The following is an 18,920-nucleotide window of genomic DNA, read 5'->3' as shown; positions in this document are numbered from 1 at the left end:
GTCAGTCTGTGTCCTGTGCTGCCCCCCGCAAACCCTGCAGGGCTGGTGGGATGTCCGGGCAGCTGCTCAGTGCCAGCCCCAGTGGGCTCTCCATACTCGCCTTATGGGGCAACTTGTGGCCCCATTTTGCAGCTAGGGACCCTGAGCCCAAAGAGTCCAGGCTAAACTTGTCAAAAGGGGCCTCTGATGCAGGTAGTGAGGTGCCTTGTTTTCAGGCTGGATATTTTACCTTGGCTGAGTGCCTCGAGCTGCAGCTCAGTGAAGCAGACCCAAGGGCTCTCAGGTTGGCCACCAAAAACTTGAGGCACCCAACATCAACGGCCATTTTTGAAAATATGGACCTTTGTGAGGTGCCTGAGGCCATGCAGTGAATCAGTATCCATCCAATTAGGACACAGTTTGTTCCAGACTGCCAGTCCCATACTTAGTCCAGAATGTCCTGTAGTAGGCAGGTTTCTTAACCTCTTGGAGCCTCTGCCTTTCTATCTGTGAAATGAGGATCATGCTCCTTACTCAACCCACGTAGAAAGTAACGGACATGTAGGCCACTTGTCACAACTTGAATTGCTGAGTAGGGCCTAGGAATTATTGTGGGGCGGGTCTCTGGCCTGTGCTATCCAGGAGGACAGACTAGATGATCACAATGGACCTAGGAATCTATGAGTACCCTCGTATGCCAGTGTTGGGGGAGGAAACTTGAACAGGGAGGGGAAATCAGTGCTGCAGCTGCATACAGCAGGAAGCCATGCTGTGTGCAGGCAGCTTTTAGAACAGCCTATAGCCAAAGAAGGTCTTAGCAGAGCCATTCTTGTCCCATGGGGTTTGTCGCTTCAGGCAATGGGATAGTGCCTACAGTGGGGGGTTGCTTTTACATTGATTTAACAAATCTGCAATGAACAGTTGAGGGATGCATCCAGTTCCCCTTCTTCACTCTTTACTGTCCACTTGATTCCTACCAGACACTCAACTTTGTTTTGTTCTTTGGTAGAAATAAGGTGTTAGATGCATTCTTGTTTGGTAGAGGCCTTTTGATGTCAATGGAATATCCATGCACGTTGGTGCATTGGTCAGATCTTAAATGTCTACAACAGATTGCAAAAGGAATGCAGTTCCAGAGTGCATGATGTTATGTACTTGTTCCATCCATCTTCTCATTGTGGGGCAGGTTGTTGCATTAGAAGATTACTTGGGTGACTAGGATTGGAATGGTCGATCTGTCTGGTGTTATGAAGTGTGTTGATTTTAGAGTGTGGCAGGCTTAAAGATGTACATGTTGAACTCATGCATTTGCCTTTTTAACCTTATTTTGTAGGAAATAACAGCTGGATGTTTTTGTTCTTTGTTAGTTCACAGTAACACTGGAGATGAATTCCTAAGAGAGAGAGAGTTTTATCATCTGATGCTGATTTGTTCTGGTGATTTGTTGTTTGTCTGCACTTTTGGAGGGAGAAAGTTAAGGTTGGGTGAGTGGTGTTGGTTGGGTAGTGCACAGGGCCAAAGGGTCTCAGCACAGGCACTCTAGGTCTGTGCCCAGGGCCCCAGCCCTTGGAAATGTGATTTAAAAAAAAAAAAAGTCTGATGTAAAGTAAGTTTCTAGCTCATAGTTTCAAAGAAAACCTTGAAAATATGAGCAGTGTGTAGCTAACGTACAATGCCTGCCGGAGTCCCTCATAGCCTGGAGCAGTAGCTGTCAGAGGGGTGAATTGCCTCACACCCGTCAACAGGCTGTTAGCTCAAAGACACCCCGCCCCCCTCCAGGAGCTCTGCCAATACCAGCCCAGCAGAGGGCTGTGTCCGGAGCCCAGCCCACCCACATCAGTTACTGTGATAAGTGTTGGGGGCCCTCTGCTGTCACACCGGTCTGCCTGGGGGGCAGGGAGAAGGGAAGGGGACACCTGCTGCCATTCCTCCTGCTCCTGAGGAGATGGGGGCCTGCTGCATTCCTGGGAAGAAGAATGGGTCCCCACACTGCTGTACCTGCCTCTCTGGAAGGGGCACCCTGCTGCCAGCACTCATCTCTCTGGATGAGGGCCCTGATGCAGGGTTGAGCTGCAGGGCTTTGTGTCTTGGGGTGCCTAACACTGTTCCCTCTAATTTTTCCTACGCATGTGTGGAATGAATTTTGTTATGTGCACCAATATGGAGGTGATGTGGCAGGGGTGGGGCCGAGGGGTTCGGCGTGTAGGAGGGGGCTTAAGGCTAGGGCAGAGGGTTGGGGTGCAGGGGGAGGAGGGCTGTGGGTGCGGGCTCTGGGGTGGGGCTGTGAATAAGTGGTTTGGGGTGCAGGCTGCCCTAGGGCTACAGCAGTGAGAGAGGACTCCCCCCAGCTCTCTCTTCCCGCAGCAGCACCTGGGCTCTGGGGGGAGAGGCGCCTCTTCCCACTGCATCGTCTCCGGGGCAGGGGCCATGGGATAGACGCCTCTCCCCCAGCCACCACAAGTCTGGGCTAGGGTTGGGGCCAAGGGAGGGGTGCCTCTCTCCCGGCCACCCCTGGTCCAGCCTGGGGTTAGGCTGGGTTGGGGCCTGTCCCCCCTGCCGCGGCAGGTCAGGGGCTGGGGGTGAGGCATCCCTCCCCGCTGTAGCCCTGAGCGCCTGTGTGGCACTTAATAGGCTGCTGCGCAGCCGCGCAGCTTAGAGGGAACTTAGATGCCTAAGGAGCTGGATTGCCGTAGGCCAGCCCAGAGGAGGCAGTGGTGAAAGAGCCGGAGGAGAACTGGTAGGGTCAGCTAACTTAATGCCAAGCTCTTCAAGCTTTGGTTGGTGTGTTCAGAGTGACCCTCCCTTTGGACTCCACTTCCTAAAACTCCTTTTCATACATTTCTTGTGGGGATGCAATAAACAAAGGCCCAGCTTCAGTGCAGCTAACCCCCCCTTAGAGCTGCCCTAGCTGGCAGACAGGCATGGCTGGCTGTGTCTCAGGGATACCTTGCCCCCCAGATGTCAGCGTTCCTGCAGGGGACAGCAGCAGGGCAGTGAATCTCCCCTTCCCTCCCAGGGAGCGCGTCCAGCCTGGGGGTTGTTCCCAGGACTACTCTGAGGACCTTGAGCTCAGATCTGGGCACGCTCCTGGATCAGCTGGAAGGCTCCAGGTTTCTGGCATCCTCCTAAGTGTCAAGACTTCCCCCACCCTGAGCAGCTGCCTCCAGTGCACCCTACCGCGGGCGGAGAGCTATGAACTATGGAGAGTGTCCTTCTGAGGCCTCGGCAAGGAGGTGGGGGCACAATGTTCAGCCCCCGCAACTGGTTGAGAAACTGTATGTGTGTGACGGGGGGCAGGTTGGCTTAGGGGTTGCCAGTGGGTGGAGGGGGAGCCCAGCCCAGGTTTGCCGTGGTGGGGGGAAGGGAAAGAGGACCTGCCCTTGGAGGCAATGTCATGATGAGACGGTTGGATCTGGACACTTGCTGGCACCTATGTAAATAAGATGAGACACATATGTAAATAGGCACATTAGGGTGCTGATTCATTTGCATAAAGCCACCAGCCATCTGCACTGTAGGCTAGCAGGTGCACGGAAGAGGAAGCCTGTAGCCCTGTGTGAGTTCTTCCTTGCCTTGGCCTTTGCCTGTTTCTCCCCTCCTCTTCCTGGGGGCTGAGGGAGAGGGGCAGCTGGCTTGCAGAGCAGGTTTCTCCACTCTCCCCCTCGCTACACAGTGTGTTTTGAGTGGCTTCTGACAGACCAGCTGGCTATCTCTACTGCAGACACTCCCCTTTGCTCTGAGCTCTGGCTTATCCCAGTGAGAACATTGAGCCCCCAAAGGCGTCAGGGCTTCAGCTGACACTACTTGCCACCTGGCCACCTCATGATAAACTGCCCTGACCCCACACTGGCTGCTGTGACGCCACTCACCCAATTGTTTGCTGCCTCTCCCCTCAGCACCTGCCTGCCTGGCTGTGAAATAACTCTCAGACTCTCCTCTGATCTCCTCTCCTGGCTGGCGTCTCACCACAAGTATGGGCTGACAGGCCAATTCCTGTCATTGTCATTTCTGTGCTTACATGACTCCATCTTCTTCTTGTTCTCCTCCTGTCTTCAGTGTATCAGCTCTTCTGCTTTCTGTGGGAGTCCCGCAGGGCTCCATCCTTGGCTCCCTCCTCTTCTGTCTTTACATCCTCTATAGGGATGATCTCAGCTGCATATGTAGCTTTGACTGTCACCTTTGTGCTTATGATCCTCAGATGCAGCTCCCTGCTCCGGATTAGGCTTGGGATTCTTACATTATAAAGGAGAAGAGTAAGAGGGAACATGCTCTAAGTCTGTAAAATATACTGACTGGTCTAGAGAAGGGACATGAAGAAGTGTCTGTTCTCCCTGTCTCACAACACAGGAACAAGGGGAAAAGTGGGAAATTCCAAACAGAAGAAATAATCTTTCACACAGCATATGATTAGCATGTGGAACTCCTTGCCACAGGATGCTGAAGCCAAGAACTTTCCAAGATTTAACAAGGGATTAGACAGTTATATGGACAACAAGAATAGCCAGAGTTAGAATAGTTAAAAAAATTAAACATTGTAGCAGGGATCAGTCCTCCAGTTTAAGGGCTTATGCCCATCTCTAGCTAGTAGGGTTCAGGATGAGACTCCCCTGTGGTGCAGATTATTCCCCTTCTGCCCAATGCGGGGTTTCTTGCTCCTTTCTCTGAAACAGCTGTTGGTGGCCCCAGTCAGAGACAAAACACTGGACTTGGCAGACCCTGGGTCTAATCCAGTCTGATAATTCCGTTTCCTGTGTTTCCCCAGTTAATGGAAAGCTGGGGCAGGGCGGTGGCTCGTGCAGGGAGTTCTTGACAGGGCCAGGCTCAGAGAGATTTCTAAGGGGAGAAAATGCTATATATTATTTTTATTTTATTTTGATTTAGCATAAGAAACATGCCCGTGCAAGCAGCTACCAATTACAACCCGCTCATCCCTTCACCATTCAGACCTCAGGGGTTCAGGAGTCAAATTAGAGATCGACATTATCCGAAAGAGCCACAGTTGTGTGCATTCATTGTTTCAATTACTATAGTGCTGTATAATCATATTTAAACAGTATGATGGAAAATATGTAGTTTATATGTATGTATATACATATAATGTCAGCGAACCAGCTGAGCGGCGAACAGCAGAGGCTAACAGCAGGAGTTTGCCTGGGAGCTGTCCAAGAGGAGGTACGCTAAGTGCTGCATTAGGGGGGCTGTGTTGGTGAGTATCTGAGTGCCTGCTGCTGGGACAGTTGGTCAGTTTGACCGTGTGCTTGATTGCTTGCTTGCTTGTTTGTTTGAAAAGTGTGAATTGGGAGTGCTTTGTTCCAGGTGGGCCTTGAGTGGGCCTGACTGGTATATAAGGGCAGTCAGCAGCGAACCAGCTGAGCGGCGAACAGCAGGAGTTTGCCTGGGAGCTGTCCAAGAGGAGGTACGCTAAGTGCTGCATTAGGGGGGCTGTGTTGGTGAGTATCTGAGTGCCTGCTGCTGGGACAGTTGGTCAGTTTGACCGTGTGCTTGATTGCTTGCTTGTTTGTTTGAAAAGTGAATTGGGAGTGCTTTGTTCCAGCTGGGCCTTGAGTGGGCCTGACTGGTATATAAGGGCAGTCAGCAGCGAACCAGCTGAGCGGTGAACAGCAGAGGCTAACAGCAGGAGTTTGCCTGGGAGTTCACGTGGGGAGAGCACACTGAGGCTTTCATCTGCAGGTTTCTCCGAGTAGTTCCTGCAACAGTTGAGGAAGCTCCTAAGAGGACGGTGATATGGAAGGTGAGCGATCAGCTGTTGTAACCTGCACAGGTTATGTCATGTTTGTCTTTCTTCCGCAGGACAGAAGTGACTTTGTCTGTACAAAGTGCAAGCTGGTCTCCATATTGGAGGAGAAGGTTCGAGGGCTGGAGAAACAAGTATCGACTCTGCGTTGCATAAGGGAAAATGAAGATTTCCTGGACAGACGTCAGGAGATGCTTCTACGGCCACAATGTTCTGAAGATTCAGAGCAGGCGCAGCAGGGACAGAAGGATTGTGAGGAGGTTTGGCAGCATGTGACCTCCAGAAGAAGAAAGAGGAGCGTCCATGCACCAGCAATGGAGATACAGGTGAGCAATCGTTTCCATGTTCTCTCTACAGGTGCTAATGCGGAGAGTGGACTAGATGGCCCATCTGAGGGAAGGGAGCAGAAGGAGACTCCACCGATTGGAAGGCAAAAGATGCACTGTCCTAGGGATGGGGGTTCCACGACCACCACTCCCAAGAGGAGGAGGAGGGTGGTGGTGGTCGGGGACTCCCTCCTCAGGGGGACTGAGTCATCTATCTGCCGCCCTGACCGGGAAAACCGAGAGGTCTGCTGCTTGCCAGGAGCTAGGATACACGATGTGACGGAGAGACTGCCGAGACTCATCAAGCCCTCGGATCGCTACCCCTTCCTGCTTCTCCACGTGGGCACCAATGATACTGCCAAGAATGACCTTGAGCGGATCACTGCAGACTACGTGGCTCTGGGAAGAAGGATAAAGGAGTTTGAGGCGCAAGTGGTGTTCTCGTCCATCCTCCCTGTGCAAGGGAAAGGCCGGGGTAGAGACCGTCGAATTGTGGAAGTCAACGAATGGCTACGCAGGTGGTGTCGGAGAGAAGGCTTTGGATTCTTCGACCATGGGATGGTGTTCCAAGAAGGAGTGCTAGGCAGAGACGGGCTCCACCTAACGAAGAGAGGGAAGAGCATCTTCGCCAGCAGGCTGGCTAACCTAGTGAGGAGGGCTTTAAACTAGGTTCACCGGGGGAAGGAGACCAAAGCCCTGAGGTAAGTGGGGAAATGGGATCCTGGGAGGAAGCACAAGCAGGAGAGCGCAAGAGGGGAGGACTCCTGTCTCATGCTGAGAAAGAGGGACGATCATTGAGTTATCTTAAGTGCCTATACACAAATGCAAGAAGCCTGGGAAACAAGCAGGGAGAACTGGAAGTCCTGGCACAGTCAGGGAACTATGATGTGATTGGAATAACAGAGACTTGGTGGGATAACTCACATGACTGGAGTACTGTCATGGATGGATATAAACTGTTCAGGAAGGACAGGCAGGGCAGAAAAGGTGGGGGAGTTGCATTGTATGTAAGAGAGGAGTATGACTGCTCAGAGCTCCGGTATGATACTGCAGAAAAACCTGAGAGTCTCTGGATAAAGTTGAGAAGTGGGAGCAACAAGGGTGATGTCGTGGTTGGAGTCTGCTATAGACCACCAGACCAGGGGGATGAGGTGGACGAGGCTTTCTTCTGGCAACTAACAGAAGTTGCTAGATCGCAGGCCCTGGTTCTCATGGGAGACTTTAATCACCCTGATATCTGCTGGGAGAGCAATACAGCGGTGCACAGGCAATCCAGGAAATTTTTGGAAAGCGTAGGGGACAATTTCCTGGTGCAAGTGCTGGAGGAACCAACTAGGGGCAAAGCTTTTCTTGACCTGCTGCTCACAAACAGGGAAGAACTAGTAGGGGAAGCAAAAGTGGATGGGAACCTGGGAGGCAGTGACCATGAGATGGTCGAGTTCAGGATCCTGACACAAGGAAGAAAGGAGAGCAGCAGAATATGGACCCTGGACTTCAGAAAAGCAGACTTTGACTCCCTCAGGGAACAGATGGGCAGGATCCCCTGGGAGAATAACATGAAGGGCAAAGGGGTCCAGGAGAGCTGGCTGTATTTTAAAGAATCCTTATTGAGGTTGCAGGAACAAACCATCCCGATGTGTAGAAAGAATAGTAAATATGGCAGGCGACCAGCTTGGCTAAACAGTGAAATCCTTGCTGATCTTAAACGCAAAAAAGAGGCTTATAAGAAGTGGAAGATTGGACAAATGACCAGGGAGGAGTATAAAAATATTGCTCAGGCGTGCAGGAGTGAAATCAGGAAGGCCAAATCACACTTGGAGTTGCAGTTAGCAAGAGATGTTAAGAGTAACAAGAAGGGTTTCTTCAGGTATGTTAGCAACAAGAAGAAAATCAAGGAAAGTGTGGGCCCCTTACTGAATGAGGGAGGCAACCTAGTGACCGAGGATGTGGAAAAAGCTAATGTACTCAATGATTTTTTTGCCTCTGTCTTCACGCACAAGGTCAGCTCCCAGATTGCTGCACTGGGCAGTACAGCATGGGGAGAAGGTGACCAGCCCTCTGTGGAGAAAGAAGTGGTCCGGGACTATTTAGAAAAACTGGACGTGCACAAGTCCATGGGGCCGGATGCGCTGCATCCGAGGGTGCTAAAGGAGTTGGCGGGTGAGATTGCAGAGCCATTAGCCATTATTTTTGAAAACTCATGGCGATCGGGGGAGGTCCCAGATGACTGGAAAAAGGCTAATGTAGTGCCCATCTTTAAAAAAGGGAAGAAGGAGGATCCGGGGAACTACAGGCCAGTCAGCCTCACCTCAGTCCCTGGAAAAATCATGGAGCAGGTCCTCAAGGAATCAATTATGAAACATTTAGAGGAGAGGAAAGTGATCAGGAACAGTCAGCATGGATTCACGAAGGGGAAGTCGTGCCTGACTAACCTAATTGCCTTCTATGATGAGATAACTGGCTCTGTGGATGAGGGGAAAGCAGTGGATGTGTTATTTCTTGACTTTAGCAAAGCTTTTGATACTGTCTCCCACAGTATTCTTGCCACCAAGTTAAAGAAGTATGGGCTGGATGAATGGACTGTAAGGTGGATAGAAAGCTGGCTAGATCATCGGGCTCAACGGGTAGTGATCAATGGCTCCATGTCTAGTTGGCAGCCGGTTTCAAGTGGAGTGCCCCAAGGGTCGGTCCTGGGGCTGGTTTTGTTTAATATCTTTATTAATGATCTGGAGGATGGTGTGGACTGCACTCTCAGCAAGTTTGCAGATGACACTAAACTAGGAGGCGTGGTAGATACACTAGAGGGTAGGGATCGGATACAGAGGGACCTAGACAAATTAGAGGATTGGGCAGAAAAAAACCTGATGAGGTTCAACAAGGACAAGTGCAGAGTCCTGCACTTAGGACGGAAGAATTCCATGCACTGCTACAGACTAGGGACCGAATGGCTAGGTAGCAGTTCTGCTGAAAAGGACCTAGGGGTCACAGTGGACGAGAAGCTGGATATGAGTCAACAGTGTGCTCTTGTTGCCAAGAAGGCTAACGGCATTTTGGGCTGTATAAGTAGGGGCATTGCCAGCAGATCGAGGAACGTGATCGTTCCCCTTTATTCGACATTGGTGAGGCCTCATCTGGAATACTGTGTCCAGTTTTGGGCCCCACACTACAAGAAGGATGTGGAAAAATTGGAAAGAGTCCAGCGGAGGGCAACAAAAATGATTAGGGGTCTGGAGCACATGACTTATGAGGAGAGGCTGAGAGAACTGGGATTGTTTAGTCTCCAGAAGAGAAGAATGAGGGGGGATTTGATAGCAGCCTTCAACTACCTGAAGGGGGGTTCCAAAGAGGATGGAGCTCGGCTGTTCTCAGTGGTGGTAGATGACAGAACAAGGAGCAATGGTCTCAAGTTGCGGTGGGGGAGGTCCAGGTTGGATATCAGGAAAAACTATTTCACTAGGAGGGTGGTGAAACACTGGAATGCGTTACCTAGGGAGGTGGTGGAGTCTCCTTCCTTGGAGGTTTTTAAGGCCCGGCTTGACAAAGCCCTGGCTGGGATGATTTAGCTGGGAATTGGTCCTGCTTTGAGCAGGGGGTTGGACTAGATGACCTCTTGAGGTCCCTTCCAACTCTGATATTCTATGATTCTATATATTAGGGCTGTCAAATGATTAAAAAATAATCTTAATTAATCGTGAGATTTAAAAAAAACACGATTAATCACAGTTTTAATCACACTGTTAAACAATAATAAAATAACAATTTACATTTATTATAAATATTTTTGGTTTTTCTACATTTTCAAATATATTGATTTCAATTATAACACAGAATACAAAGTGTACAGCTGAGCGGCGAACAGCAGAGGCTAACAGCGGGAGTTTGCCTGGGAGCTGTCCGAGAGGAGGTACGCTAAGTGCTGCATTAGGGGGGCTGTGTTGGTGAGTATCTGAGTGTCTGCTGCTGGGACAGTTGGTCAGTTTGACCGTGTGCTTGATTGCTTGCTTGTTTGTTTGAAAAGTGTGAATTGGGAGTGCTTTGTTCCAGCTGGGCCTTGAGTGGGCCTGACTGGTATATAAGGGCAGTCAGCAGCGAACCAGCTGAGCGGCGAACAGCAGAGGCTAACAGCGGGAGTTTGCCTAGGGAGAGCGCACTGAGGCTTTCATCTGCAGGTTTCTCCGAGTAGTTCCTGCAACAGTTGAGGAAGTTCTTAAGAGGACGGAGATATGGAAGGTGAGCGATCAGCTGTTGTAACCTGCACAGGTTGTGCCATGTTTGTCTTTCTTCCGCAGGACAGAAGCGACTTTGTCTGCACAAAGTGCAAGCTGGTCTCCATATTGGAGGAGAAGGTTCGAGGGCTGGAGAAACAAGTATCAACTCTGCGTTGCATAAGGGAAAATGAAGATTTCCTGGACAGACGTCAGGAGATGCTTCTACGGCCACAATGTTCTGAAGATTCAGAGCAGGTGCAGCAGGGACAGAAGGATTGTGAGGAGGTTTGGCAGCATGTGACCTCCAGAAGAAGAAAGAGGAGCGTCCATGCACCAGCAATGGAGATACAGGTGAGCAATCGTTTCCATGTTCTCTCTACAGGTGCTAATGCGGAGAGTGGACTAGATGGCCCATCTGAGGGAAGGGAGCAGAAGGAGACTCCACCGATTGGAAGGCAAAAGATGCACTGTCCTAGGGATGGGGGTTCCACGACCACCACTCCCAAGAGGAGGAGGAGGGTGGTGGTGGTCAGGGACTCCCTCCTCAGGGGGACTGAGTCATCTATCTGCCGCCCTGACCGGGAAAACCGAGAGGTCTGCTGCTTGCCAGGAGCTAGGATACACGATGTGACGGAGAGACTGCCGAGACTCATCAAGCCCTCGGATCGCTACCCCTTCCTGCTTCTCCACGTGGGCACCAATGATACTGCCAAGAATGACCTTGAGCGGATCACTGCAGACTACGTGGCTCTGGGAAGAAGGATAAAGGAGTTTGAGGCGCAAGTGGTGTTCTCGTCCATCCTCCCTGTGCAAGGAAAAGGCCAGGGTAGAGACCGTCGAATCGTGGAAGTCAACGAATGGCTACGCAGGTGGTGTCGGAGAGAAGGCTTTGGATTCTTCGACCATGGGATGGTGTTCCAAGAAGGAGTGCTAGGCAGAGACGGGCTCCACCTAACGAAGAGAGGGAAGAGCATCTTCGCCAGCAGGCTGGCTAACCTAGTGAGGAGGGCTTTAAACTAGGTTCACCGGGGGAAGGAGACCAAAGCCCTGAGGTAAGTGGGGAAATGGGATCCTGGGAGGAAGCACAAGCAGGAGAGCGCAACAGGGGAGGACTCCTGGCTCATGCTGAGAAAGAGGGACGATCGTTGAGTTATCTTAAGTGCCTATACACAAATGCAAGAAGCCTGGGAAACAAGCAGGGAGAACTGGAAGTCCTGGCACAGTCAGGGAACTATGATGTGATTGGAATAACAGAGACTTGGTGGGATAACTCACATGACTGGAGTACGGTCATGGATGGATATAAACTGTTCAGGAAGGACAGGCAGGGCAGAAAAGGTGGGGGAGTTGCGTTGTATGTAAGAGAGGAGTATGACTGCTCAGAGCTCCGGTATGATACTGCAGAAAAACCTGAGAGTCTCTGGATAAAGTTGAGAAGTGTGAGCAACAAGGGTGATGTCGTGGTTGGAGTCTGCTATAGACCACCAGACCAGGGGGATGAGGTGGACGAGGCTTTCTTCTGGCAACTAGCAGAAGTTGCTAGATCGCAGGCCCTGGTTCTCATGGGAGACTTTAATCACCCTGATATCTGCTGGGAGAGCAATACAGCGGTGCACAGGCAATCCAGGAAATTTTTGGAAAGTGTAGGGGACAATTTCCTGGTGCAAGTGCTGGAGGAACCAACTAGGGGCAAAGCTTTTCTTGACCTGCTGCTCACAAACAGGGAAGAACTAGTAGGGGAAGCAAAAGTGGATGGGAACCTGGGAGGCAGTGACCATGAGATGGTCGAGTTCAGGATCCTGACACAAGGAAGAAAGGAGAGCAGCAGAATACGGACCCTGGACTTCAGAAAAGCAGACTTTGACTCCCTCAGGGAACAGATGGGCAGGATCCCCTGGGAGAATAACATGAAGGGCAAAGGGGTCCAGGAGAGCTGGCTGTATTTTAAAGAATCCTTATTGAGGTTGCAGGAACAAACCATCCCGATGTGTAGAAAGAATAGTAAATATGGCAGGCGACCAGCTTGGCTAAACAGTGAAATCCTTGCTGATCTTAAACGCAAAAAAGAGGCTTATAAGGAGTGGAAGATTGGACAAATGACCAGGGAGGAGTATAAAAATATTGCTCAGGCGTGCAGGAGTGAAATCAGGAAGGCCAAATCACACTTGGAGTTGCAGTTAGCAAGAGATGTTAAGAGTAACAAGAAGGGTTTCTTCAGGTATGTTAGCAACAAGAAGAAAATCAAGGAAAGTGTGGGCCCCTTACTGAATGAGGGAGGCAACCTAGTGACCGAGGATGTGGAAAAAGCTAATGTACTCAATGATTTTTTTGCCTCTGTCTTCACGCACAAGGTCAGCTCCCAGATTGCTGCACTGGGCAGTACAGCATGGGGAGAAGGTGACCAACCCTCTGTGGAGAAAGAAGTGGTTCGGGACTATTTAGAAAAACTGGACGTGCACAAGTCCATGGGGCCGGATGCGCTGCATCCGAGGGTGCTAAAGGAGTTGGCGGGTGAGATTGCAGAGCCATTAGCCATTATTTTTGAAAACTCATGGCGATCGGGGGAGGTCCCAGATGACTGGAAAAAGGCTAATGTAGTGCCCATCTTTAAAAAAGGGAAGAAGGAGGATCCGGGGAACTACAGGCCAGTCAGCCTCACCTCAGTCCCTGGAAAAATCATGGAGCAGGTCCTCAAGGAATCAATTATGAAACATTTAGAGGAGAGGAAAGTGATCAGGAACAGTCAGCATGGATTCACGAAGGGGAAGTCGTGCCTGACTAACCTAATTGCCTTCTATGATGAGATAACTGGCTCTGTGGATGAGGGGAAAGCAGTGGATGTGTTATTTCTTGACTTTAGCAAAGCTTTTGATACTGTCTCCCACAGTATTCTTGCCACCAAGTTAAAGAAGTATGGGCTGGATGAATGGACTGTAAGGTGGATAGAAAGCTGGCTAGATCATCGGGCTCAACGGGTAGTGATCAATGGCTCCATGTCTAGTTGGCAGCCGGTTTCAAGTGGAGTGCCCCAAGGGTCGGTCCTGGGGCCGGTTTTGTTTAATATCTTTATTAATGATCTGGAGGATGGTGTGGACTGCACTCTCAGCAAGTTTGCAGATGACACTAAACTAGGAGGCGTGGTAGATACACTAGAGGGTAGGGATCGGATACAGAGGGACCTAGACAAATTAGAGGATTGGGCAGAAAAAAACCTGATGAGGTTCAACAAGGACAAGTGCAGAGTCCTGCACTTAGGACGGAAGAATCCCATGCACTGCTACAGACTAGGGACCGAATGGCTAGGTAGCAGTTCTGCTGAAAAGGACCTAGGGGTCACAGTGGATATGAAGCTGGATATGAGTCAACAGTGTGCTCTTGTTGCCAAGAAGGCTAACGGCATTTTGGGCTGTATAAGTAGGGGCATTGCCAGCAGATCGAGGAACGTGATCGTTCCCCTTTATTCGACATTGGTGAGGCCTCATCTGGAATACTGTGTCCAGTTTTGGTCCCCACACTACAAGAAGGATGTGGAAAAATTGGAAAGAGTCCAGCGGAGGGCAACAAAAATGATTAGGGGTCTGGAGCACATGACTTATGAGGAGAGGCTGAGAGAACTGGGATTGTTTAGTCTCCAGAAGAGAAGAATGAGGGGGGATTTGATAGCAGCCTTCAACTACCTGAAGGGGGGTTCCAAAGAGGATGGAGCTCGGCTGTTCTCAGTGGTGGCAGATGACAGAACAAGGAGCAATGGTCTCAAGTTGCAGTGGGGGAGGTCCAGGTTGGATATCAGGAAAAACTATTTCACTAGGAGGGTGGTGAAACACTGGAATGCGTTACCTAGGGAGGTGGTGGAGTCTCCTTCCTTGGAGGTTTTTAAGGCCCGGCTTGACAAAGCCCTGGCTGGGATGATTTAGCTGGGAATTGGTCCTGCTTTGAGCAGGGGGTTGGACTAGATGACCTCCTGAGGTCCCTTCCAACTCTGATATTCTATGATTCTATGATTCTATGATTCTACAGTGTTCACAGTATTATTTTTAATTATAAATATTTACACTGTAAAAAGAGAAATAAACTATTTTTCAATTCACCTCATACAAGTACTTTAGTGCAATATCTTTATTGTGAATGTGCAATTTACAAATGTAGAATTATTATTATTTTTTTTACATAACTGCACTCGAAAACAAAACAACGTAAAACCTTAGAGCAGAGGTTCTCCAACTGTGCTCCGCGGACCCTCTATTCAGGTGGTCCACGGATAGTTTCCTCTAAGGTGCACACCTGGTTGGCCACACACAAGAGAATGAAAGGCCACCCACCTAATTAGTGGAGCCGCACAGGCGTGGCTCCACTAATTAGGTGCCTGGACCCTGAAGAAGATGCACGTGTAAGGTAAGGTGGTGGCCTTGGGGGGAATAAGGGGTAGGTGGGAAGGGGCAGTGAGGTGAGGAGAGGGGGTGGGGAAATTTGGGACATCCAGGGCTGTGGCGGCCAGAGAAAGAGGCGACTTTCCCAGCTTGGGGGCTGCGGCTGCTGGGGAGAGATGCCCCTGCTTCCCAGCCCCAGCTCGGGGGCTGCTGCAGCGGGGGAGAGAGGGTACATCCATCGCATTCAAAAAGTAAGACTACTGACATTAAAATATGAGTTGTGTGCTTTTATTTGTAGAACAAAAAAGTTAATTATTAAGGTTTTTTTTATATAGCGCTTTTATCCAAAGCACTTTACAATAGTTAGCTAATGGTACAAACAACATTTGGAAAGATGATTAAGTGGTTTGCTGAGACCCTCAGCAAATTTCAATTGGTCCATGAAAGAAAAAGTTTGAGAACCACTGCCTTAGAGCCTACAAGTTGAAGCATGCAGGAGCATACAAATGTTTGGCATATCTGGCACGTAAATACCTTGCAACACTGGCTACAATAGTGCCATGTCAATGCCTAGTCTCACTTTCAGGTGACGTAAATAAGAAGTGGGCAGCATTATCTCCTGTCAATGTAAACAAACTTGTTTGTCTGAACAAGAAGTAGAATCATAGAATACATTTCTACCTTGATATAACGTGACCCGATATAACACAAATTAGGATATAATGCGGTAAAGCAGTGCACCGGGGTGGGGGCTGCGCACTCTGGTGGATAAAAGCCAGTTCAATATAACACGGTTTCACCTATAATGCGGTAAGATTTTTTGGCTCCCGAGGACAGCATTATATCGAGGTAGAGGTGTATCAGGGTTGGAAGGGACCTCAGGAGGTCATCTAGTCTAACCCCCCTTTTCAAAGCAGGACCAATCCCCAGATTTTTGCCCCAGATCCCTAAATGGCCCCCTCAAGGATTAAACTCACAACCCTGGGTTTAGCAGGCTGAGCTATCCCTCCCCCCAGGACTGAGTGGACTTGTAGGCTATAAAGTTTTACATTGTTTTGTTTCTGAGTGCAGGTATGTTAAAAAAAATAATTCTACACTTTTAAGTTGCACTTTCATGATAAAGGGATTGCACTACAGTACTTGTATACGGTGAATTGAATAATACTATTTCTTTTGTTTATATTTTTACAGTGTAAATATTTGTAATAAAACTAATATAAAGTGAGCACTGCACTTTGTATTCTGTGTTGTAACTGAAATCAATATATTTGAAAATGTAGAAAAACATCTAAAATATTTATAATAAATTTAAATTGGTATTATTATTTAAGTGCGATTAAAACTGTGATAAATCATGATTTTTTAAATAGTTAATTTGTTTGCATTAATTGCATGCATTAAGTGTGATTAATCAACAGCCTATATATGTGTGTGTGTGTATCTATCATATCTAATCTATCTATCTATATAAAATTCTCACAGCAAAATGACTTATCAACTATAATTGGTTAATAACAGTAAAGGCATTCTGATTGGTTAATAACTTAGATGGATTAATAATTCAATCACACAGTGTTTTAATATCACGTGCTGCAAAGAGCTGCAGGAAACACATTAAAGAGCCACTTGCAGCTGGCAAGACTCACTCTATTGTTGGTCTAACAGGAGCATCCCCATCCACCAGAATGTATATCCAGCCAGTGCTTCATTTGTGCCAGGGCTGAGCCCTGGTACATCTAGGATTGGCAGTTCATAGCCCTGGCAGCTCTGAGCTCCAGGTTAGGGTGACCAGACAGAAAATGTGAAAAATCGGGACGGGGGTGGGGAGTAATAGGAATCTATATAAGAAAAAGACTCAAAAATCAGGACTGTCCCTGTAAAATCGGGACATCTGGTCACCCTAGAGCTCCTGGCCAGCATCCAGGGCTGGCCTTACCATGAGGTGAACTGAGCCGGCCGCCTCAGGTGCCAGACTGTGGTGGGGGGCCACTAGGACCCAGAGAGTAGAAAATTGTGTCTGCTGCTGATGCATATGTATTCTCTCTGCTCTAGATGCACAGAGATGGTGGAGTGCTATGCTGAAGGAAGGAGGGCACAAGAGACATAACAGAAAGGCAGGAGAAAAGGTGAGAGGGAATAACAGAAAGCAGCAGGAGCTGCAGGGAGAGAGGAGGAGGAGGAGCCTCTTATGACCTCTCTAGCATCCCCAGGAGCCTGGACTGATTAACACCAGCTTCTCAGGGAGCTTCCTGTTTCCTGCTGCTTCCCTGAACCCACTTGAGGAGAACAGGCAGTCAACTGAAGTAGTAGGAACCAGTTAGGCTTTTAAGACGCTGATATCTTCCCTCACTCAGGCCCTGCTACCAGCCTGCTTATTTGTCCCCTTCAATTGAGTGTTGAGAGCCAATATAGCTGGCACAGAACAGCAGTCATGAGTGAAAGAAGAAAACGCCCCCCTGGTGCAGCATTCAGAAAAAGAAAGAAAGCAAAGGAAGCTTTTCTATCTAAGCAGGAAGGAGCTCTCCTGAGATACATAGATACAAATGTTCACGGTGAGCGTTCCGGCCCCAGTGAGGATGTGAGTGGTGAGGAGATGCCTGATCTTCCAATTAGTCAGAGTGCAGGTGACCTGGCAGCTACTGCAGCATCCATATCTCCATCTCAAATGGATGTAACCATGCACATTCTGAAGAAAAGCGTAGATCAGAGAAGAGTGTGGTGGAGGCGCAAGAAACAGCTGCTGCTGAGTTTAGTTCCTTAAGACTAGATGATCCAGGACAGTGGACCCACTTGAGCAGTAGCCTGAGGGACTTCCTTGTACTGCATGGGCCACAGCAAGTGAAAAACTTCATGTTCCCCAAAGACAATGAAAATAGAAGTTTCCATCCAACATATTACTGGCGTGAAATCCCCAATGGTGACAAAGAGAAGAGGCCATGGCTTATGTACTCAAAAACCCAGAATGCTGCATACTGTTTTTGTTGCAAACTCTTCCAGTCTAATGTTCCAGCCACATTGGGTTCTACAGGAACAAAGGACTGGAAAAATCTGGCTAGAAATCTGGCATGTCATGAGAAGGCAGCAAATCACCAGAGAGGTGGAAAGAGCTTGAGATGAGACTAAGGTTAAAGGCCACCATAGATGATCAACATCAAGAGAAGATTGCATCAGAGTCTCTTTACTGGTAAAATGTTCTGAAAAGGCTCATTGCCATTGTGAGAATGCTTGCTACCCAAAACCTAGCACTTCGTGGCACTTCAGATCAGCTGTATGTGCCAAACAATGGAAACTTCCTTAAAATTGTGGAGCTGATGGCTGAGTTTGATGCTGTACTCCAGGAGCATCTAAGAAGAGTCACCACCCAAGAAATGTACACACACCACTACCTTTGAAAAACAATTCAAAATGAGATCATACAGTTACTAGCAACAAAAGTCAAACAGAAGATTGTGGCAGATCTGAAGTCAGCAAGATATTACTCTGTTATTCTGGACTGCACACCAGACATCAGCCATACGGAACAAATGACTTTAATGGTGCGTTTTGTAACAACAACAGAATCTAGTGAAAATGTCCCTGCAATAGTGACTATCAGAGAGCATTTTCTAGAATTTATTGACATTGATGATACTACAGGAGCTGCTATGACAAATGTGCTTCTTAAAAAGCTGGTGGTAGAATGTGCATTTGGCCGTTTAAAAGGTCGCTGGCGATTGTTACTGACTCGCTCAGACCTCAGCCAAACCAATATCCCCATTGTTATTGCTGCTTGCTGTGTGCTCCACAATCTCTGTGAAAGTAAGGGGGAGATCTTTATGGTGGGGTGGGAGGCTGAGGCAAATCGCCTGGCTGCTAATAATGCGCAGCCAGACACCAGGGCGATTAGAAGAGCACACCAGGAAGCGCTGTGCATCAGAGAAGCTTTGAAAACCAGACTGGCCAGGCTACAGTGTGAAATTTCTGTTTGTTTCTCCTTCATGAAAACCCGCCCCCTTTATTGACTCATTCTCTGTAAGGAACCCACCCTCCCCCTTCTCCCAGCTTGCTTTCAAAGGAAATAAAGTAACTATCGTTTAAAAATAATTTATTCTTTATTAATTGATTATAAAAAGAGGGGGAGAACCCGGGTGGGGTTTGGGAGGAGGATCAGCGGGAAGATTATCTCCGCCTTGGAATCCACGGTCAGAGGTGGGGTAATTGTGGCGGCCCCCCCCCCAGAACTGTATGCAGCTCGGCGTAGAAGCGGCATGTCTGCGGCTCTGACCCGGAGTGACCATTTGCCTCC

General features: G+C 48.9%; 1 protein-coding gene across 4 annotated transcripts; it reads left to right on the top strand.

Moving 5' to 3' along the window:
• The first annotated feature begins 4,882 nt into the window (after nt 1–4,882).
• On the top strand, nt 4,883–18,693 carry LOC128835454 (uncharacterized). Of its 4 annotated transcripts, XM_054024953.1 has the most exons (4): nt 4,883–6,060; nt 9,889–9,964; nt 10,350–10,619; nt 16,688–18,693. In XM_054024953.1, exons 1-4 carry the CDS (start codon nt 6,038–6,040, stop codon nt 16,715–16,717), a joined length of 399 nt encoding a protein of 132 aa, XP_053880928.1. In that variant the 5' UTR covers nt 4,883–6,037; the 3' UTR covers nt 16,718–18,693. The 4 variants fall into 4 exon arrangements, 2 of the variants coding, with proteins under 2 accessions (XP_053880928.1, XP_053880927.1); XR_008444658.1 differs by having other exon boundaries at nt 4,883–6,761; nt 9,889–10,619; XR_008444657.1 differs by lacking the exon at nt 16,688–18,693 and having other exon boundaries at nt 4,883–6,761; nt 10,350–10,749.
• The last annotated feature ends 227 nt before the right edge of the window (nt 18,694–18,920 follow it).

Source organism: Malaclemys terrapin, chromosome 4, assembly GCF_027887155.1.
Source record: "Malaclemys terrapin pileata isolate rMalTer1 chromosome 4, rMalTer1.hap1, whole genome shotgun sequence".
Lineage (NCBI taxonomy): Eukaryota > Metazoa > Chordata > Testudines > Emydidae > Malaclemys > Malaclemys terrapin.
This window is presented reverse-complemented; position numbering and strand designations above follow the sequence as displayed.

Bases quoted from the DNA above. Each gene is read 5' to 3' on its own strand.
- LOC128835454 (XM_054024952.1), top strand. From the start codon at position 5,725: ATGGAAGGTGAGCGATCAGCTGTTGTAACCTGCACAGGTTATGTCATG.